The 22,892-nt window shown below is 43.3% G+C and overlaps 1 protein-coding gene across 2 annotated transcripts in view; it reads left to right on the top strand.

The window, feature by feature from the left end:
• LOC120997216 (protein unc-93 homolog A-like) overlaps positions 1 to 22,892 on the top strand; it is a 59,081-nt gene that overhangs the window by 27,684 nt on the left and 8,505 nt on the right. For both annotated transcript variants that reach the window (XM_040427216.1, XM_040427215.1), the window contains exons 5-7: positions 2,221 to 2,349; positions 3,998 to 4,197; positions 18,869 to 19,004. In XM_040427216.1, coding sequence (XP_040283150.1) covers positions 2,221 to 2,349; positions 3,998 to 4,197; positions 18,869 to 19,004 — 465 coding nt within the window. The remainder of the gene's footprint in view (positions 1 to 2,220; positions 2,350 to 3,997; positions 4,198 to 18,868; positions 19,005 to 22,892) is intronic.

The raw sequence follows: 22,892 nt of genomic DNA, 5'->3' as shown, positions 1-22,892 counted from the left end.
TAACCTCTATTTCTGAAAATGTTTGTGATGGGATTTGAACTCACAGCTTCTGCATCATAGCCCATAACTTTAACTACTACACTATATAGCTGCATAGCCAGTCACTTAAAAAAAAAAAAAAAAAAATTAGACTTCTACTGTGATGGACTTCTACTGAGACCTATACAGTAGAAGTCTCATATTATTATTATTATTATTATTTTTTTTTTTAAAGTAACAGGCTATGCAGCTATTATAGCTGGGTGGTAAATGCCTTGCCTCTAATGCAGAAGGTTGTGAGTTTGAATCCCAGCAGAAACTTTTCTGAAATACAGGCTAAATTAGATTTAAATACATATATAAATAAATATATGACTCCATATATGGACATGGCTATATATGGAGTCAGAGCGCGGACTCACACTGAGGGATTCCCTCACTTGACAGAGATCTTCTGCATAGGAATAGAGGTTAAATTAGATTTAAATACACTGACTCGAGCACACGCGGTGTTCGGCCGAGCATGCTTGCTCAACACTATTAAGTATTAACAAATAAGCTTTCCAGGCTCCTGATATTGATGATTTATTCTCAGGATTGGTGTTGAAGGTCCAAAACACAGCACCCCCAATGATTAGCTGTCTGCTAGAACTAGCTCTTGAATAGAGCAGGAAGCAGACATCTCTGTTATACGTGTACTGGACATTAAAGTGAATGGGTGATAAGTTGCAGTAATTTGGCAAGGCTTTTACACTTTGAATGTGAAGTGGAGAGGGAGCAGCGAGAGTGTAGGATGGGAGTGGTAGTGACTAAGGCTGTTACAGTCAATCACAATGGCTTTCCTCACACCTTTTCTCCCTAGGGCCATACAGTAAAAGGAGGGCATACTTTTTGTTCCCTTAAGGCACACCCTGGTGTTGGGGCTCCTGCTTGATAGTAGTCGGGGTGTGTAGAGTGCAATGGATGGCGTATGGTGCAGGAGTCAGTAACCAGGTCATATGTAACAGATTAAATGTCTCAACTGAAGTGTAAAATTGGAGTTGCAGTACATCTAATGATAGCAAAACGCTGTTCAAAATGTACACACTACAATTCTTCTCATTAACAATGTATGGATTTAGGTAAGGATGGGAGTTATGTTTCTCTTCCCTCTCTATCTGTCTCAAGTCTCTTCCTACAGAATCATTGGCAGGCAATGGTGGCTGCAATGTCCACTGAGGTTTTTAGAGATACAACTGGCCAAGTGTGAAGGGCGATTTAACAGTGTCCCTCACTGCAGTAAAGTCTTAACAGATTTTGGTAGCAGGTTATCTTACTGACTCCAATCCTCAGCCATGCAGACTCTAGGTTCTCTAGTTCTCTCCTTTGTCTTACTCCTTCTTTAGATCATGCAGGGATTGGTGAGTCTCTGTAGCTTTTTGGACCTAAGAAGAGGGAGCACAAGTCGCAGCTTCCTCTCTTTTCCAAACTCTCATTATCACAGACAAGAGCTAGGGAGTAGCCAATCCACACTTAACCTCCTACAAGGGTTTAGTGTGGGTTACTAACCATGGCTGTGCCGTCCATACATGGTTACACTGACTTAGCATGACATAACACTACATTACATAGCATAAAGAAATTAATAATTTGCAGATACCTCCTTGCTCTGGGGTACTGAAAATGGAGCTGTGCTTTCTGTTCCATTCAAAGTGCTAGTTTCAGTGCCCGAGGCTGCAGGGAACAACTGATCAGTGGGGATCTGAGATGTCGGACCACCCCTGATTGATGGATATTGATGACCAATCCTGAGGATAGGTCATCAATATTGGGAGCCTGGAAAACCCCTTTAACTATTTTGTGAGGTATGACTTTCTTAAAAAGCAGAGAAATGCAAATTTTGAAAATTAAAAATTCTAAAATCGTTTTGGTAAATATAGATTTTTTTTTATACATAATTAGTTGTTCAAAATATGCCTCTAACATAAAGTACAATATGTCATGAGAACATATCAGAATCACTTGAATAAATAAATACCTGGCTTCTCTAACCATCAGCTGTTATTGCTGGAGATGCTGTATCAAGGCATGTAGATGTAGTTTAATGTAATGCATTGATACATGGGTTCTAGCAGACAGTTCTGGCACAAAGAAGTGGGGAACCCTTCAATAATGTTAATATACCCTAACATGACATATTCACTAAGGTTGCTACCATTAAACAAGCCCTCTGGATGTTATTTGACGTTATTTTATTTTTAGGTCTGTATGCACCAAATCAAACTATATGTGGAGCAGGGGACTGTCCAGTTGAGTTGACTCACAGTGGAAATAGTACATCTGGTCGGCCATCAAACACAGTGATATATATTCTTCTTGGATCTTATACTGGTATGTAGGTATATGTTGCTCTGATGAAATTTTTTAATTTCTCTCTTCCCATTCCCATCAAACTAACCCTAGGTTTTTAAACTCTTAAGTCATAACCACTGTTGCCCTTCCATTTATTACAAAAGCATCAGTTTTATTAGTCTGCCTTATCTTCATGATGTATAATATCAGGTAGAATCTCTTGCTCTAACATCTTTTATCAGTCATTCATTTGTAAACTTGCTGATGAAGTGGCTTTTGTGCTCCAAAATCTTCCAAATATTGAGGCAGATTTATTAATGCGTCACACTTTTCATTGTCTAAGAATACGAATCATAGTCTTAAAGGGGTTGTCTGGGTTCAAATCCGATGCTCTCCTTTGCCCTACGCTGAATCGTGCAGGGCAAAGGCTTTTTTTTGGAGATCTGTTGATGTACATACCGGGCTCTCCATGGGAAAACCTAGGTGAAGGCTTCCACCTAGCAGTGAGCCTGGTGATGTCACCGGCACTTATGGGCGGGCTTTAGCGCTGCCCTAGTCTGTAAAATGGCTATGGCAACGCTAAAGTCCGCCCATCAGTCCCACTGACGTCACCGGCAACACTGCTAGGTGGAAGCCTCTGACTAGCAGTGTGAAAATATAAGCAAAAAAGCCATGAAATGCTCTGATGCTCATGTCAGAGTGGTCAGAGGGGAGAAAATGGGGATATGTATGAGTTCAGAGCTTAAAGGGGTTGTCTCATCATGGACAATGGGGGCATACGCCCCCATTGTCTTATAGGTGCGGGTCCTACCTCTGGGACCCGCACCTATATCGAGAACGGAGCCCCGCAAGGTGGTGGCTGGAGGAATCCGGTCCGGCCACCACCAAGCCGGCTCCCCATAGCCGTGAATGGGAGCGTACCACACATGCGTAGCCTCTGCTTCTATTCATTTCTATGGGGCGAACGGAAATAGCCGAGCCAGCGCTCGGCTATTTTCACCGGCCCCATAGAAAATGAATGGAGGGCGGCTCCACCCAGCGGTGGGACCTGCACCTTTAAGACAATGGGGGCATATCCTAGCGATATGCCCCCATTGTCCATGATGAGACAACCCCTTTAACCCCTTTAATATTGGACAAATTTACTGTTCTGGTTCATGGACTTTTGTAAATTTTAAGTATCGTAAATCCTGTGCCAGATTTACACAATAATTCAGTTCCTGCTCCAAATATTTGTCCATGAGCCACTAAGCCATGCCCTTTTATCATGAATCCACAATCCCTTTTTGGACAAGGCATAAAATGCATAGAAAAAAAGAGTGTAAAACTGTTTGTAAATGGGATGCAAAGTGTGCACGCAAGTTTTTGGGTGTAAAGTGCACCAAAAAATGGCACATTTTCCATAGTAAATTTGCCACATTGTTTTTATAGTTAGCCAATAAAGGTATCCCTCCTTTAATACTTCTATCCTTTTAACACAAAACTATTTAACATTAGAGTAATTTGACATAAAAGTTAAAGGTTGTATGAGCACAATATTCAAGGCATTGTTTATGTGAGGCTGTTTAGTGATAAATGATAGCAGTTTAACCAAACAGAGTTTCTAGTTAGTGTCAGCCTATGTGAGTTTGCAATGTATATGAAATCTGTCTTCTGTTCACAAAATGTCTGTTTGTTCCACTTTAAGGGTGTGGCGTGTTAGCTGTATTATTAATAATCATATTTTTGGATCAAATACAAGAAGACAGAGTTGCAAAAGAAGTAAACTGTTGTTCTACGCTGCTTTCAGCATTTAAGCATCTCCGTGATAAACGTCAGTGTTTTCTTATCCCACTCACTATGTTTAGTGGTTTCGAACAAGGCTTTATTGCCAGCGACTTCACTAAGGTATACATTTAATATATGTTTTCAAATGTGTCTACAGTTTTACTTAAAGGGGTTATCTCCTGGATAGGTCATCAATATCAGATTGTGGGGGTTCGACATCCGATCAGCTGTTAGAAAAGGCTGGGCACTCTTCCTTGGCTATGTGACGTCACCATTCATCAGTCACATATGCTAGTTACAGCTCAGCCCCATTGGATAGGTCATTATTATAATTTCCTGGATAACCCCTTTTAGTCAAATATGTCAGATTAATTGCATGGTATGATCTTGTCAAATGGTACTTTTTACATGCAAATGTTTCTGTTTTCATTTTGAATGCTGTTCTACACCATAGACTATAATGAGGTCTGTTAGTTTCCACTCAGAGGAAGATTTTGGAGCAGAGACAAAAGTAGTGCATGCAGGACTTTTGTCTCCTCTTCAAAAATCTTCATCTGAAACTAAACCTAACGGACCCCATTATAGTCTAGGGCAGTGGTCCTCAACTCCAGTCCTCAGGGCCCACCTGCTGGTCATGCTTTCAGGATTTCCTTAGTATTGGGCAGCTGATATAATTAGTGTCCATCCATCAGGATTTACCACAGGTATTCATTCTGTGAGATACTCCTAAATCCTGACCGGCAAGTGGGCCCTGAGGACTGTTGTTGAGGAACCCTAGTCTAGGGGATCCTTAGGTTCCGTTAGGCTCAGTTATGTGCCAAATCTGTCCTTTCCGTTCTCCTGGTCCTATAACGGAGCAGGAGAACGGAAATGCTGAACGGTGAGGCGAACGAAGCCTTACCGCTTCTTTCAGGTCCTTTCTTCTTTTAAATAGCTCTCAGTGACTGCTATGCAGTGAATAGATGAAGCAGCTATGTAGCTTCCTTTATTGTACCCAGTGATCAAATGATCTCCCGGTGTATCAGGTAGAGTAGAACTGCTGGGTCTTAACAGACTCTAATCACTTTTACATGTGTGCAAGGGGACTGTTTTCCTTTGTAACAGTGGGAAAGTTTAAAATACAGAAAAAAGTGTGCCACCCAGAGGTCCTTTAATGACTTCTTGAGGGACATGCTTTGTACCAAATGTATCATTAAAAATAAGTAAAATAAATATATAAAATACAAATATAAGTAAAAAATTTCAAATGCTCACTCCAACCGAAATCGTCACCATAGTCGCTCCATACACAAGAAACTATGCATATTAAATATCAATACAACCAGCACAAAATACAAAATCCATTTAAATTATTTATTTTAGTGTCAATGTGCATATTTAAAGGATAAGTAACTATAGTTCAAAAACTGTATTTGGACTGTTTTCTGTAATTTCATCTAAAAAGGAAAAGAAATTCTCTGAAAATATATAAAATCCATAGGTGTCACATTAAAACATTGCAAGAATGTTTTTGGTAGGTGAATGAATAAAAAAAAGTTAGGACAGTTAAGCAACCATGTGGACTATATCATGAAAAAGTTTCTGGACTTTAGGGCCTTTTCAGAACTGGTCATTAAAGAGTTAATAAATAATTTGCCTGAGACTAAAATTAAGGGTGAATAAATTGATTCTACGAGTTATGAATTCATCCCCAATTTCCCACAAAAGTCAGAGTCTAACAAGGCCTATTTTATTTGTGATTCATTTGATTCATTTCAGGGAGAGAGCCTAGTATGCTACTCTGGGTTTCTGGCAATATATATGTGTTGTCTGAGGGGGGGGTCTCTTTCTCGTTATGAACGCCTAGAATGCATAGTACGTGTGCAGAGTATTGTAGGCCAGGCAATGTCACTCTAGCTTTCTGGGAAACATATGAAAATTAGTTTTCCTAAGCCTATCTGATGCCAGCGAATTTTCATTTTTTTTCCCATAAATCCAGAGAAATGATGACTGGCTTATCATACACATCATGCATACACTGTGACCTCCATAAGAAGAAATAGAAGAAAGAAAGAAGAAAGAGCTGGATTTCTGGTATGAGACAGTTTTCATTTTCTTTTAGAAATGAGGCAAGCATGCATGTCTATTTTCCAGAGAGGCATTATGTGGAGATGCAAGCAAGGCAATAGATAAAAATCTTTTTATAAAAAGCACTGATTGAACAATTTGAGGCTACCACCAAGGGAAAATGTTATTATGAAAAATCACAAATTTAAAAGTTTGAGGCTAACAGTGAAAACTGGTGGTAAAAACATAGAGCAAAATTGATTTTGATGAAGCATAAAGGCATATATATATAAATAAACATTCCAGAGATGAGCAAATCAGTTATATCAATTTGTAACGCCTCCTGGGTTTTAGGCATATTTCAGGCGCAGATCTGTGACTTTTCCCAGCTCACATCAGGTCTACAATTTTGGGCGTGGCGTGTGTGGGGAAGGGGATGGGCTGGCTCATTTATCATTTTCTACGCCTGTTTTAGGAAGCAGTCTTACATTTAGAAGTCGTGCTGGATGCGCAGAAGTTATGCAGAGGCCAGCGCCTCTTCAAAACTTCACAAATCCACCGCCAGCACATAGCCTTTATTAAGACCGGTGTTTAAAAAGCCCAGTTTAATAAATGTGCCTCTTGGATTTTAACTAGGGATGAGAAAACTTCAAATTTGTTTCAGGTATGATTTACATAGTACATAACATAGTACATAAGGCCGAAAAAAGACATTTGTCCATCCAGTTCGGCCTGTCATCCTGCAAGTTGATCCAGAGGAAGACCAAAAAAAAACTGTGAGGTAGAAGCCAATTCTCCCCACTTTAGGGGAATAAAAAATTCCTTCCCGACTCCAATTAGGCAATCAGAATAACTCCCTGGATCAACGACCCCTCTCTAGTAGCTATAGCCTGTAATATTATTACGCTCCAGAAATACATCCAGGGCCCTCTTGAATTCCTTTATTGTACTCACTATCACCACCTCCTCAGGCAGAGAGTTCCATAGTCTCACTGCTCTTACCATAAAGAATCCTCATCTATGTGTGTACCTTCTTTCCTCCAGACGCAGAGGATGTCCCCTCGTCACAGTCACAATCCTGGGGATAAATAGATGATTTATCAAACTTTTTGAAAGTTGATAAATTCTGGACTATTCAAATATGCTCCAATTAGCCTAAAATTGGTACATAACACCTCTTAGTCTCCTATCTTTTCTAAAAAGCCTCACAAAATAAATATGAGTCTAGAAGACCCACCTAGTATTCAACTGAAAGTGAGGCATACAATCTAATTATCTTTCCAAAACAAGTAGAATATCCTAGCTCCCCTTCCAGAAAGACAAAAGAACCAGGATTTCTCAAGAGAACATTGTCATGCTTAGCTGACTGACCTTAGGGAGTACTGTTTATGGTGCTGTTTTCATTAGGGAGACCAAAAATATCCATGATGAGTAATGTATGCCAGACAATACTGCTCTTGCTTTCTGGGAAAAATAGGTGCAAATTTGCTTATCTTAATTCTAGTGGCATAAGACAAGATGTCCCCTCTTTTCTATTTTATCATGAAAGCTCATTTAATTTTGTCTTGAGATATTCTGGTTTCCTTGTCCTTCTGGAGGTTATTTTGCTGTGATTTTAGTTTCAGATGAACCAGAGAGACACCTATGGTTCAACTAAAAGGAAGACAAGAGTACCAGAATATCCACCAAGGCTTGTTTTTTCATTGAGACATGCAAGCTAGCTATATGTGAGATAAATTACATCCACCTAATGCAGTAGGACGTAAGGGACCACAGAGTTCCCCCTGCCCCAAATGATATTCATCCTAAAATACATTGGGTTTCTTTTCTTAGATTTTTATTTCCCCAGTCACCTGTTCTCTTCAACTACTTCCAGGGCAAATAAACTAAAGCTATTGGGAGTGTTGTTATGATGGTCTTTCACATGCCTAGCAACCAATTTGTCTCACTCCTTGTATACCCAATATGTTCCAGGATATGTGTATGAAAATTTTGGTGGTAGCCTCAAACTGCTCAATCAGTGCTTTTCATAATAATATTTTTTTACATTATTATTGTGCTTGTATCCCCACATAATGCTTGTTTGGAAAAGAGAATGTAGGCTAATCTCTTTTCCAAAAGAAATGCAAAAGGAAGCAAAACTGACTGATACTAGGAATCCAGCTCTTTCTGGGTGACAACCCAGAGTTGAGCAAAGAAATGTTGCTTGACTGCGTGAGAGGCCTTGGACGGGTACTGTTTCTACATATGGAGGGCGTTAAGTAGGCAAGAGGTGTATTGCAAGCTAGTCAATGTTCCTCTGGGTTTCTGGGAATCTTTCCCAGAAACCCAGAGGGATGCACACATACTATACTAAGTAGGCGCTCTCCATAATGAGAAAGAGTACCCCCCCCCCAAAAAAAAATGCATATATATTGTCGAGAAACTCTAAGTAGAAAACTAGGCCCCCCCTTCGGTTTGGGTAGAATCGATAAAAAATTTGGTAAACCTGAAATGAACCATATCTTACATCTCAACGTACTTAGGTTCGAGAATATATTAGAATTGCACAATAGTGTTGATCGCAAATATTCTAATCGCAAATTTTTATTGCGAATATTAGCACATCGAGAGTTCGTGAAAATGTAGAATATAGTGCTATATGTTCGTAATCGCGAATATTCTCGATTTTTTTTCATCAGTAATCTCCATTCTTGCTTGTGGACCAATGAGAAGGCTGCATTATCTTTGTCAGAGCATAGCAACATCCGTAGCAACCAATAGTAAAGATGCCTTCCCCTTTACTACACTGCTCAAAAAAATAAAGGGAACACAAAAATAACACATCCTAGATCTGAATTAATTAAATATTCTTCTGAAATACTTTGTTCTTTACATAGTTGAATGTGCTGACAACAAAATCACACAAAAATAAAAAAAATGGAAATCAAATTTTTTAACCCATGGAGGTCTGGATTTGGAGTCACACTCAAAATTAAAGTGGAAAAACACACTACAAGCTGATCCAACTTTGATGTAATGTCCTTAAAACAAGTCAAAATGAGGCTCAGTAGTGTGTGTGGCCTCCACGTGCCTGTATGACCTCCCTACAACGCCTGTGCATGCTCCTGATGAGGTGGCGGACGGTCTCCTGAGGGATCTCCTCCCAGACCTGGACTAAAGCATCTGCCAACTCCTGGACAGTCTGTGGTGCAACGTGACGTTGGTGGATAGAGCGAGACATGATGTCCCAGATGTGCTCAATTGGATTCAGGTCTAGGGAACGGGCGGGCCAGTCCATAGCATCAATGCCTTTGTCTTGCAGGAACTGCTGACACACTCCAGCCACATGAGGTCTAGCATTGTCTTGCATTAGGAGGAACCCAGGGCCAACCGCACCAGCATATGGTCTCACAAGGGGTCTGAGGATCTCATCTCGGTACCTAATGGCAGTCAGGCTACCTCTGGCGAGCACATGGAGGGCTGTGCGGCCCTCCAAAGAAATACCACCCCACACCATTACTGACCCAATGCCAAACCGGTCATGCTGGAGGATGTTGCAGGCAGCAGAACGTTCTCCACGGCATCTCCAGACTCTGTCACGTCTGTCACATGTGCTCAGTGTGAACCTGCTTTCATCTGTGAAGAGCACAGCGCGCCAGTGGCGAATTTGCCAATCTTGGTGCTCCTCCTGTTCCTCCTTGCACAAAGGCGGAGGTAGCAGTCCTGCTGCTGGGTTGTTGCCCTCCTACGGCCTCCTCCACGTCTCCTGATGTACTGGCCTGTCTCCTGGTAGCGCCTCCATGCTCTGGACACTACGCTGACAGACACAGCAAACCTTCTTGCCACAGCTCGCATTGATGTGCCATCCTGGATAAGCTGCACTACCTGAGCCACTTGTGTGGGATGTAGACTCCGTCTCATGCTACCACTAGAGTGAAAGCACCGCCAGCATTCAAAAGTGACCAAAACATCAGCCAGGAAGCATAGGAACTGAGAAGTGGTCTGTGATCACCACCTGCAGAACCACTCCTTTATTGGGGGTGTCTTGCTAATTGCCTATAATTTCCACCTGTTGTCTATCCCATTTGCATAACAGCATGTGAAATTGATTGTCACTCAGTGTTGCTTCCTAAGTGGACAGTTTGATTTTACAGAAGTGTGATTGACTTAGAGTTACATTGTGTTGTTTAAGTGTTCCCTTTATTTTTTTGAGCAGTGTATATAAGAAACTCCCCAGCAGCCATTTTCTGCTGTTTTGTTTGCAGTTTTGAGAGAGAGAACAGTGACATTGCTGTGCTCTGTTTTGTCATCTGGATCCTATTCCTTATCCAATTAAATTAGATAGTTAGTTAGCTCATATATATAATATAGATAGTTATTGGGAGATAGTCAGTGTAGGTTAGATATTGATTTAGTGTAGCTGATAGGTTCCAGTGCAGGGTGTTAGGTAGTGTGATAGGAATTACTTTTACTCTGCTGTCCATGCATACATGCTACAGACATAGTGCTGTGATGTCATGACAATACTTTGGTGCACCAATCAGTAATACAGTGCCTTGCAAAATTATTCAACCCCCCCTTGACTTTTTTCGTGTTTTGTTACATTACAGCCTTAAGTTCAATGTTTTGTTAATCTGAATTTTATGTGATGGATCAGAACACAATAGTCTAAGTTGGTGAAGTTAAATGAGAAAACTATATAAATAAAACTATTGTTTAGAAATAGAAAACAGAAAATTGGCATGTGCGTAGGCATGTGTTAGGAAGCCCATAAAAAGCTCTGGTGCAACCAATTACCTTCAGAAGTTACATAATTAGTAAAATGATGTCCACCTATGTGCAATCTAAGTGTCACATGATCTGTCATTACATATACACACCTTTTTTTGAAAGGCCCCAGAGGCTGTAACACCTAAGCAAGAGGCATCACTAACCAAACACTGCCATGAAGACCAAGGAACTCTCCAAACAAGTAAGGGACAATGTTGTTGAGAAGTACAAGTCAGGGTTAGGTTATTAAAATATATCCAAATCTTTGATGATCCCCAGGAGCACCATAAAATCTAGCATAACCAAATGGAAAGAACATAGCACAACAGCAAACCTGCCAAGAGACAGCTGCCTCCCAAAACTCACGGACCGGACAAGGAGGGCATTAATCAGAGAGGCAGCACAGAGGCCTAAGGTAACCCTGGAGGAGTTCCACAGCAGAGACTCTAGTATCTGTACATAGGACGACAATAAGCCGTATTCTCCATAGAGTTGGGCTTTATGGCAGAGTGGCCAAAAGAAAGCCATTATTTTCAGCAAAAAAACAAAAAGGCCCGTTGTGAGTTTGCGAAAAGGCATGTGGGAGACTCCCAAAATGTATGGAGGAAGGTGCTCGGGTCTGATGAGACTAAAATTAAACTTTTCGGCCATCAATGAAAACGCTATGTCTGGAGCAAACCCGACACATCACCCAAAGAACACCATCCCCACAGTAAATCATGGTGGTGGCAGAATCATGCTGTGGGGATGGTTTTCAGCAGCTGGGACTGGGAAACTGGTCAGAGTTGAGGGAAAGATGGATGGTGCTAAATACAGGGATATTATTGAGCAAAACCTATACCACTCTGAGTGATTTGAGGCTAGGACGGAGGTTCACCTTCCAGCAGGACAATGACCCCAAACACACTGCCAAAGCAACACTTGAGTGGTTTAAGGGGAAACATGTAAATGTGTTGGAATGGCCTAGGCTACTTTCACACTAGCGTTCGGGGCTCCGCTTGTGAGCTCCGTTTGAAGGCTCTCACAAGCGGCCCCGAACGGATCCGTCCAGTCCTAATGCATTCTGAGTGGAGGCGGATCCGCTCAGAATGCATCAGTCTGGCACCGTTTGTCCTCCGCTCAGCAGGCGGACACCTGAACGCTGCTTGCAGCGTTCGGGTGTCCGCCTGGCCGTGCGGAGGCAAACGGATCCGTCCAGACTTACAATGTAAGTCAATGGGGACGGATCCGTTTGAAGTTGACACAATATGGCTCAATTTTCAAACGGATCCGTCCCCCATAGACTTTCAATGTAAAGTCAAAACGGATCCGTTTGCATTATCATGAAAAAAAAATAAAAAAAATAATATATTATTTTTTTTTGTTTTTGTTCATGGTAATGCAAACGGATCAGTTCGGAACGGATCTAAGCGTTTGCATTATAGGAGCGGATCCGTCTGTGCAGATACCAGACGGACCCGCTCTGAACGCAAGTGTGAAAGTAGCCCTAGTCAAAGCCCAGATATCAATACAATAGAAAATCTGTGGTCAGATTTAAAGATTGCTGTTCACAAGAGCAAACTATCCAACATGAAGGAGCTGGAGCCAGTGGCATGCCTAGGTGGGAGCGGGGGGTGCGGTTTGCCTTGGGAGCCGGCCCTCAGGGGGTGCCAGAAGCAATAAGCGCTTCCATCAATACAGATACTGCGGCGGGGCACAGGAGCGCATAGTTCCCTGCCCCGCCGCCGATCACCGCCATAGGTTTCAGGCCTAGTAGGCCTGAGGCCTATGCGGTAGTGAAATCCCGGGCGCAGGCGTGCGTGATGGCGTCATTGCACACGCCTGTGCCGGGATGCAGCAGCACAGTGAAGTGTGCGCGCCTTCCTCTGCGAGCAAGCGCCTGGACATAGGTGAGTATTTAGCTTTTAGTTTTTTATTTTATTTTATGTGCCAACTTTGGGGGACACGGGGAGGACTCAGGGGGGACACAGGAGGACATGTGGGGGGAAAATATTATGGTGGGATACTGTGTGGGGGCAAATTATTATGGGAGGGATTACTATGTGGGGGCAATAATTACAGTTGCAAGAAAAAGTATGTGAACCCTTTGGAATGATATGGATTTCTGCACAAATTGGTCATAAAATGTGATCTGATCTTCATCTAAGTCACAATAATAGACAATCACAGTCTGCTTAAACTAATAACACACAAAGAATTATGTTACTGTCACGGGTTCCGAAGGTGCACTCGGTCCCCCATTGCCCGCAGAACTGTTGCTTAGCTTTTGGAATGAGGTTCTGTGTTTGACCTCATTCCCAGGGCGGCTTTACTAGCTGGGTGGCTCCTTGCTCCTAAGTCTGCCTTGAGCGCCGAGCTGATCACTCGGTGCTCGACTGGTTGGTCTGTCGGTCATGTGACGCTGGCCACGTCACATGACCCTCACTCCCCACTATAAATACAGGCAGCCTGCTGGCTACAGGTTGCCTGTTAATTTCTAGGTTCCTGGCATTTTGTTGGACTGCTGAATACTTACCTGATCCTGTTCCTTGACCATCCTTTTGCCTGATCCTCCTGTACTGCGCATCCGTCCTGGTATTGTGACCTCGGCTCCCACCTGACTACTCTCTTAGGACTCCTCTTGTACTTCTCTGCTCTCCTGGTATTTATGACTCCGGCTTCTCCTGACAATTCTCTGCTTGCTCCATTTGTACTTTGCAGCTTTCCTGGTATTGACTCGGTCCGTTCACGTCCTGTTGTTTGTCTGTCTGTCATCCCTGCACTTACTCCAAGTTAGGGATTGCCGTCTAGTTGTCCCCTGTCATTAGGACTCGCGAGGCAAGTAGGCAGGGCCAGGGGTAAGGGTGGAGCGCAGTGGTCACTTCCCTCCCCCCTGTGTGTGTGTGTACGCGACCGTTACAGTTACCATGTTTTTATTGAACACACCATGTAAACATTCACAGTGCAGGTGGAAAAAGTATGTGAACCCTTGGATTTAATAACTGGTTAAACCTCCTTTGGCAGCAATAACTTCAACCAAACGTTTCCTGTAGTTGCAGATCAGAGGTGCACAACGGTCAGGAGTAATTCTTGACCATTCCTCTTTACAGAACTGTTTCAGTTCAGCAATATTCTTGGGATGTCTGGTGTGAATCGCTTTCTTGAGGTCATGCCACAGCATCTCAATCGGGTTGAGGTCAGGACTCTGACTGGGCCACTCCAGACGGCGTATTTTCTTCTGGTTAAGCCATTCTGTTGTTGATTTACTTCTATGCTTTGAGCCGTTGTCCTGTTGCAACACCCATCTTCTGTTGAGCTTCAGCTGGTGGACAGATGGCCTTAAGTTCTCCTGCAAAATGTCTTGATAAACTTGGGAATTCATTTTTCCTTTGATAGCAATCCATCCAGGCCCTGATGCAGCAAAGCAGCCCCAAACCATCATGCCCCCACCACCATACTTCACAGTTGGGATGAGGTTTTGATGTTGGTGTGCTGTGCCTCTTTTTGTGTGGTGTGTTTCTTCCAGACAACTCAACCTTGGTTTCATCTGTCCAAAGAATATTTTACCAGTACTGCTGTGGAACATCCAGGTGCTCTTGTGCAAACTGTACACGTGCAGCAGTGGCTTCCTCTGTGGTATCCTCCCATGAAATCCATTCTTGTTTAGTGTTTTACGTATCGTAGATTCGCTAACAGGGATGTTAGCATATGCTAGAGACTTTTGTAAGTCTTTAGCTGACACTCTAGGATTCTTCTTCACCTCATTGAGCAGTCTGCGCTGTGCTCTTGCAGTCATCTTTACAGGACAGCCACTCCTAGGGAGAGTAGCAGCAGTGTTGTACTTTCTCCATTTATAGACAATTTGTCCTACCGTGGACTGATGAACAGCAAGGCTTTTGGGGATACTTTTATAACCCTTTCCAGCTTTATGCAAGTCAACAATTCTTAATCATTCACATCAGGCAATGCTTCTTGTGAAAAGAAAACCCAGAACTGGTGTGTGTTTTTTATAGGGCAGGGCAGCTGTAACCAACACCTCCAATCTCATCTCATTGATTGTATTCCAGTTGGCTGACACCTCACTCCAATTAGCTCTTGGAGATGTCATTAGTCTAGGGGTTCACAGTGTGGGGGAAATTACTGCATGGAGGACAGTGTGGGGGAAACTACTGTGTGGGGGCAGTGTGGGGGAAACTACAGTGTGGGGGAAACTACTGTGTGGAGGCAGTGTGGGGGAAACTACTGTGTGGGGAAAATTACTGTGGGGGGCAGTGTGGGGGACACTACTGTGTGGGGGCAGTGTGGGGGGAATCACTGCATGGGGGAAAGGACTGTGTTGGGGCAGTGCGGGGGAAACTACTGTGTGGGGGCAGTGTGGGGAACACTGCAGTGTGGGGGAAATTACTGTGTTGAGGCAGTGTGGGGGACACTACTATGTGGCGGCAGTGTGGGGGAAATTACTGTGTGGGGAAATTACTGTATGGGGGAAGTTCCTGTATGGGGGCAGTGTGGGGGAAATTACTGTGGGGGCAGTGTGGGAGAAACTACTGTATGAGGCAGTGTGGGGGAAACTACTGTGTGGGGACAGTGTGGGGGAAACTACTGTGTGGAGGCAGTGTGGGGGAAACTACTGTGTGGGGGGCAGTGTGGGAAAAACTACTGTGTGGGGCCAGTGTGGGGGAAACTACAGGAAGTACTGTGTGGGGACAGTGTGGGGGAAACTACTGTGTGGAGGCAGTGTGGGGGAAATTACTGTGTGGGGGCAGTGTGGGGGAAATTACTGTGTGGGGGCAGTGTGGGGGAAATTACTGTGTGGGGGCAGTGTGGGGGAATCACTGTATGGGGGAAAGGACTGTGTTGGGGCAGTGCGGGGGAAACTACTGTGTGGGGGCAGTGTGGGGAACACTGCAGTGTGGGGGAAATTACTGTGTTGAGGCAGTGTGGGGGACACTACTATGTGGCAGCAGTGTGGGGGAAATTACTGTATGGGGAAATTACTGTGTAGGGGCAGAATGGGGAAAATTACTGTGTGGGGGAAACTACTGTGTGGGGGAAGTGTGGGGGAAACTACTGTGTGGGGGGAATTACTGTGTGGGGAAATTACTGTATGGGGGAAGTTCCTGTATGGGGGCAGTGTGGGGGAAATTACTGTGGGGGCAGTGTGGGAGAAACTACTGTATGGGGCAGTGTGGGGGAAACTACTGTGTGGGAGCAGTGTGGGGGAAATTACTGAGTGGGGACAGTGTGGGGGAAACTACTGTATGGGACAGTGTGGGGGAAACTACTGTGTGGGGGCAGTGTGGGGGAAACTACTGTGTGGGGGGCAGTGTGGGAAAAACTACTGTGTGGGGGAAACTACAGAAACTACTGTGTGGGGACAGTGTGGGGGAAACTACTGTGTGGGGACAGTGTGGGGGAAACTACTGTGTGGGGGCAGTGTGGGGGAAACTACTGTGTAGGGGCAGTGTGGGGGAAATTACTGTGGGGGGCAGTGTGGGGGACACTACTGTGTGGGGGGAATCACTGTATGGGGGAAAGGACTGTGTTGGGGCAGTGTGGGGGAAACTACTGTGTGGGGCTCAGTGTGGGGAACACTGCAGTGTGGGGGAAATTACTGTGTTGAGGCAGTGTGGGGGACACTACTATGTGGCGGCAGTGTGGGGGAAATTACTGTATGGGGAAATTACTGTGTGGGGGCAGTGTGGGGGAAACTACTGTGTGGGGGCAACTACTGTGTGGGGGGAATTACTGTGTGGGAAAATTACTGTATGGGGAAGTTCCTGTATGGGGGCAGTGTGGGGGAAATTACTGTGGGGGCAGTGTGGGGGAAACTACTGTATGGGGGCAGTGTGGGGGAAATTATTGTGTGGGGCAAATTACTATATGGGGCAGTGTGGGGGAAACTACTGTATGGGGGCAGTGTGGGGGAAATTACTATGTGGGGCAAATTACTATATGGGGCAGTGTGAGGGAAATTACTATGTGGGGGCAAAATACTACGGGGGATTACTCTGTGGGTGCAGTGTGGGGGAAATTACTATATGGGGCAGTATGGCTGTAGTCATGATCAGCAGTATTATTCATGTAGTACTGTACGGTACTGATCCTAATAGCGCTTGCCGAAGGTAATAGATTACCTTTAAGGAGTTAAATGACAGCACAAATGCAGATGTCAAATAAATCAGACTTTAATTTACTTGTTATTGGGGAGGCACTGTAGGGGCAATTCTATTATGTTGGGACACTATACAGGGATTATTATTATTATTACTCATTGTGGGGGAAATTACTGTATGAAGGCAGTGTGGGCGAAATTACTATATGGGGCAGTGTGGGGGAAATTACTGTATGGGGGCAGTGTGGGGGAAATTACTATATGGGGCAGTGTGTGGGAAATTACTGTATGGGGGCAGTGTGTGGGAAATTACTGTATGGGGGCAGTGTGTGGGAAATTACTGTATGGGGGCAGTGTGTGGGAAATTACTGTATGGGGCAGTGTGAGGGAAATTACTATATGGGGGCAGTGTGGGGGAAATTACTTTATGGGAGCAGTGTGCTGGCGTTTCTATTAGGGGACATTATTTTTAGAGACACTATACAGGCATTATTACCTGGAGCACAATATAAGGTGTTATTATTACTGGGGGCACTCTAGGGGACATTATAACTGCTGTGGACACTATAGGGACATTTGGGATAATTTATCAAACTGGTGAAAAGTAGAACTGGCTTAATTGCCCACAGCAGCCAATCAGAATTCACCTTTAATATTTGACAGCTCTTTTGGAAATCCAGTTCTACTTTACACCAGTTTGATAAATGACTCCAATTATGTCTACTGGGGTCACTAATTTTTCAGCACTATAGTACCTCTGTAGAGATGAGATGCGGCTGAAAGAATTTGTCATGGTGGTCTAACAGAGGAGAAGAGGAAAGAGAAGGTCTACATGACAGGAGATGTCCCTGGATGTAAGAGGTATGTGGTCAAGTATTGGGGTGGGGGGGTGCCAGAGAAAGGACCCTGGCTGGAGCAGTTTTGCAAGGAGGAATGGGCAAAAATCCCAGTGGCAAGATGTGGCAAGCTCATAGAGATTTATCCAAAGCGACTTGGAGCTGTGATTGCCGCAAAAGGTGGCTCTACAAAGCATTGACTTTAGGGGGTGAATAGTTATGCCCATTGACTTTTTCAGTTATTTGTCCTATTTGTTGTTTGCTTCACAATAAAATAAAATAAAAAAACATCTTCAAAGTTGTGGGCATGTTCTGTAAATTAAATGATGCAAATCCTCAAACAATCCATGTTAATTCCAGGTTGTGAGGCACCAAAACACAGAAAAAGTCAAGGGGGGTGAATACTTTTGCAAGGCACTGTATCTACTAAGACCTGATAAAATGTAAAGTTGCATGTATTGCGCATCATTAGTGCCAATTTGCGCAATCGCGAAAATAATGACGAGTTCACGAATTCTACAATTCGCGAATTTATTGCGAATACTATGCAAAAAATTTGCAAAAACTAATAATGCCTATGCCACTCATCACTATTGCACAATTAAGATCTGTTTTGCCTTACTAAAATTAAACCAATGCAGAAATGAGGTGCAGGTCATGATCCTCAGAATATTCATAGAATGGCAATAGTGGGGTAGATGTGCCAGTGTCATGAACAAGAAAAGGGTTCTCACTAAGAAACTAATCCAAATGCTATAGTGCAGTGTAAAAACCATAAATGTAGTCAAGAGAAAACCAGAAGTCAAAACCAGGAGTTGGACAACAGGTACCAAGCAGATGAACCTAAAGACCAGATAGGAGAGTGTGAGGAACAAGGCTGAGGTGAAGATCAGGATTAAATTCAGTATATAGCAGTAACATTTAATATTTATTTGAGCTTTTTTTTTAATTATGAATAGGAGGGTTGCTTTATTATTGGTGATAATATTATATTTTGTTATTGTGAAGTAAAGTATATAGTGCTATTAAAATAATGACTCTTTTGTTTTGTTTTTATCTCTAGTCTTATGTAACCTGCATCTTGGGATTAAAATATGTGGGTTTCGTAATTATATGTTTTGGTGTTACAAATTCAATATGTGCAGCTATATTTGGCAAACTTGTTCAGTATACTGGGAGAATTCCTTTGTTTTTACTTGGTAAGTAAAATAAAGTCTGATTGTATGATGCCTCCTGTAATTGTATTCAAATTCCCAGCAGTTAACCACAACAATGGTAATACAGTATATGCATTTGTGCTGTTATTTAACTCCTTAAAGTAATCTATTACCTTTGGCAAGAGCTATTAGGTACAATACAGTACAGTACTACATGAATAATACTGCTGGTCATGACTACAGCCATGAACTGTAGTCCTGCAGTCTTCTCTATTATGTGTGTGCACTCAGGAGTTCTCTCAATGTCTCAATGTATTCCAGTACCAGTTTGTGGGCACACAGCTGGGCAACGGGGGTGAGTATCAGGATACAGGATTAAAGGAGTCTCCTGCAGCAGCACTATTCATGTATTATTGTACATAGGTCTTGACAGAGGTAACAATTTCCATTAAGGACCCAGCAAACGTTTTATTTTTATCCTCCTACCATACCTTTGAGCCATAACTATTTTACTTTTCTGTTCACATAGTAGGAACAGGCTTGTTTTTTGCAGGACAAGTTGTATTTGAAATGGTACCAATTAATTTACCATATCATCTATTGTAAAACAGGAAAAAAATATTTCTGGGATGCACTTCAAAATAAAATTTTTAATTCTGTCATTGTTTTTGGGGTTTTGCTTTTACGGCATTTACTGTACACTAAAAATCACATGCGAACCTTATCCTGTTGGTAAGAACAATTATAGAGTTAACAAATTTATTCTATTTTTTCGCCCTATAAGCAGGGCCGGTGCAACCATATAGGCGAACTAGGCGTTCGCCCAGGGCGCCGGCCTGCTGGGGGCGCCCTGGTGGGCTCCCCTGACTGGGGCTGCAGCCCTGGGCGAGCGGCTCTTGAGCCGCCCCCGGCGCCGTTACAGGGGGGCCAGGAGGTGGAGGGCCTTCTTAAATATGGCATAGCAGGCATCTGCTTACCCTGATGGCAGGTGCCTGCTCTGCCAGTAAATTACCGGAGGATAGGAGGCGGGCAGCATGGGAGGTGGTTCTAGCAGCTCCCTACTCCTCCCTCGTGCGCCCTCTGTGATGCCGGAATATGACGTCATTCCGGCCCTGGCATACTAAACGGCGCGCTGGAGGACTGTGGAGCTGCACCACACTAGACACCAGGGAGGTGAGTGTTTAAGTGTTTGACTGAGTGAGTGTCTGCCTGTGTATTTATGTCAGTGAGTGAGTGTATGTATGTCTGTCTTTCTGTCAGTAAATGTATGTGTGTCTGTCATTGAGTGTCTGTGTGTGTATGTCAGTGAGTAAGTGTATGTCAGTGAGTGTGGATGTCTGTCGGTCAGTAAGTGTCTGTGTGTTTGTCAGTGAGTATATGTGTGTGTTTGTCTGCCAGTGAGTTTCTGTGTGTGTGTGTGTGTGTGTGTGTGTGTGTGTTTCAGTGGGTAGGTGTATGTCTGTCAGTGAGTGTCTGTCAGTGAGTGAGTGTATGTGTGTCTGTCAGTGAGTGTATGTGTGTCTGTCAGTGAGTGTATGTCAGTGAGTTTCTGTGTACGTCATTCAGTGAGTGTCTGAGTGCGTGTCTGTCTGTCAGTATGTGTGTGTGTCTGTCAGTGAGTGACATGAGGGGGCGGCAAAATGGATCTTTGCCTAGGGTGGCAAAAATCCTTGCACCGGCCCTGTCTATAAGATACACCTGCCCATGAGACAGATCTAGGTTTCAGAGTAGGACAAAAAGAAAAAATATTTTATCATTAGACCTCAGATCAGACCACCAATCAGACCCCCAATATTAATCAGACCTCAGCTCACAGCCCCAATCAGACACCCAATATTAATAAGACCCCAATAAGACCTCAGATCAGAGCTACAATCAGACCTCAGCTCAGAGCCCAATGTGAATGACCCCCAATTAGACCTTAGATAAGAGCCCCAATATAAATAAGACCTCCCTTTCAGAGCTAAGATCAGACCCCCATGCCTCAGAACAACCCCCATGCCTCAAATCAGACCCCCATGCCTTTAAATCAGACCCCCATGCCTCAAATCAGACCCCCATGACTCATATCAGAACCCCATACCATAGAGAAAAAACTAAAAAAATCAACTTACCTTTCCTGCTCCAGACGCCGCCACTCCTAGGGATCAGCTCTCTTCTTCTTCCTGCCACATGCTGTGACCCAATGCGCACAGCATGAGGTCACAGAGCATCCTCACTCTGTGCGTAGTCATAGCACAGCCAACAGCAGAGGAGCATAAAATGGTGAGTACAGAGCCCAGGGAGCGCTGCATTCACCGCTTCCCGGTCCTCCTTCCTGGGTCCTCATTAGTATTCGCCCCATAAGACTCAGTGGGGAAAAAGTGTGTCTTATGGAGTGAAGAAAACTGTATATAGTTTTAGTTTTATTACTTTTTAGAAAATAAAAACCTTTGAAATTTTTTTTATTTGCATTGTCATATTCTGACCCCGATACAGTTTTATTATTTCCATCTACAGGACTATGTGAAGGGCTTGTTTTTTACAGGACGAGCTGCAGTTTTTATTGGTACCATTTTGGTACATGCCACTTTTTAAAGGGTTTATCCATTGTGTAAAACATGCTCCTCATATAGATTAGCTGGGAAGTGGGGTAAGTATAATCTATATTTGGTGCCCAAAAATTGTGGGGAATGTTTTACATGTTGGATTGCGCCTTCAAACATTGCCTATGTAAAATTGGGAAGGGGTGACTTGAATTTAAATATTTGTATGATTTGTTATATTTTTAAAAACGTTAACATTTTTTTTATTGTAACTTTTAATCCAATTATACTATTGCAGTCTATGAGTTTTTGACAAACTGCCTATTAAGCCAGAGGCTGGGCTTAAGAGGCAATTCACTATGGCCGGCTTGTGAGGCCCCTGCCTGCCATACTAACCTATTGGAGCCCTGTGATTTTGCTTCAGGGGCAGCCCCCTTACTCTGTCTAAACCCTCAGATGCCACTGTCACTATTGACTAGAGCATCTGAGGGGTTAAATGATGGGTCATTGCAACTGGGTATCAGCTGTATTACACAGCTGGTACCTGCTGCATGTGGGAAGGGCTAAACTTGCACCTCAGACATTCAGGCACATCTGAGGTTATGAAGCAGTTATAGAGTTTTAGCGATTAACGACTTGATCACTTTTAGCAATTTAAAACTGACGACAGGCAAGCATTTTCAAGCAAAGATTATCATGTACAAATTTATTTGTAAACGATTGTTTACTTAATTATTCGAGGATCATTCACTGTATTTAGACAGCAATGATTAACATGGCTGTACCTTTACATTACCACAAGTTTCTGGTGCTGACAGTTGTCAAAAACAGCTGATGGGTGGGAGTGCTGGGTGTCATCCCCCGACTGATTTCATGTTAATGACTTATCCTGCTCATCAATATCGAGAGACTGGAAACCACCTCAAAAATGGATGTATTTCAACAGACCTAAAAAAACAGATATATAAAACAAATATAATATATAATGAATGAATACACACTGAGCAAAAATATAAATGCAACACTTTTGGTTTTGCTCCCATTTTGCATGAGCTGAATTCAAAGATCTGAAACATTTTCTACATACACAAAAGACCCATTACTCTCAAATATTCTTTACAAATCTGTCTAAGGCCGCATGCACACGGCCGTTGTGCGGCCGTTCCGTGCATTGGGGACCATAATTGCGGTCCCCAATGCACGGGCAACATCCGTGCAGCAGGCCGGACCCATTCAACTTGAATGGATCTGTGGTCTGTCCTCACTGCAAAAAAATGACATGTCATATTTATTTGCGGTCCGGAACAACGGAAAGAAACATCACGGAAGCACTCCGTAATGCTTCCAGTGTTCCGTTCCGTGATTCTGTTCCACATCTCTGGAATTGCAGACCCATTCAAGTGAA

This window comes from Bufo bufo, chromosome 4 (genome assembly GCF_905171765.1).
Source record: "Bufo bufo chromosome 4, aBufBuf1.1, whole genome shotgun sequence".
Taxonomy (NCBI): Eukaryota; Metazoa; Chordata; class Amphibia; order Anura; family Bufonidae; genus Bufo; species Bufo bufo.
This window is presented reverse-complemented; position numbering and strand designations above follow the sequence as displayed.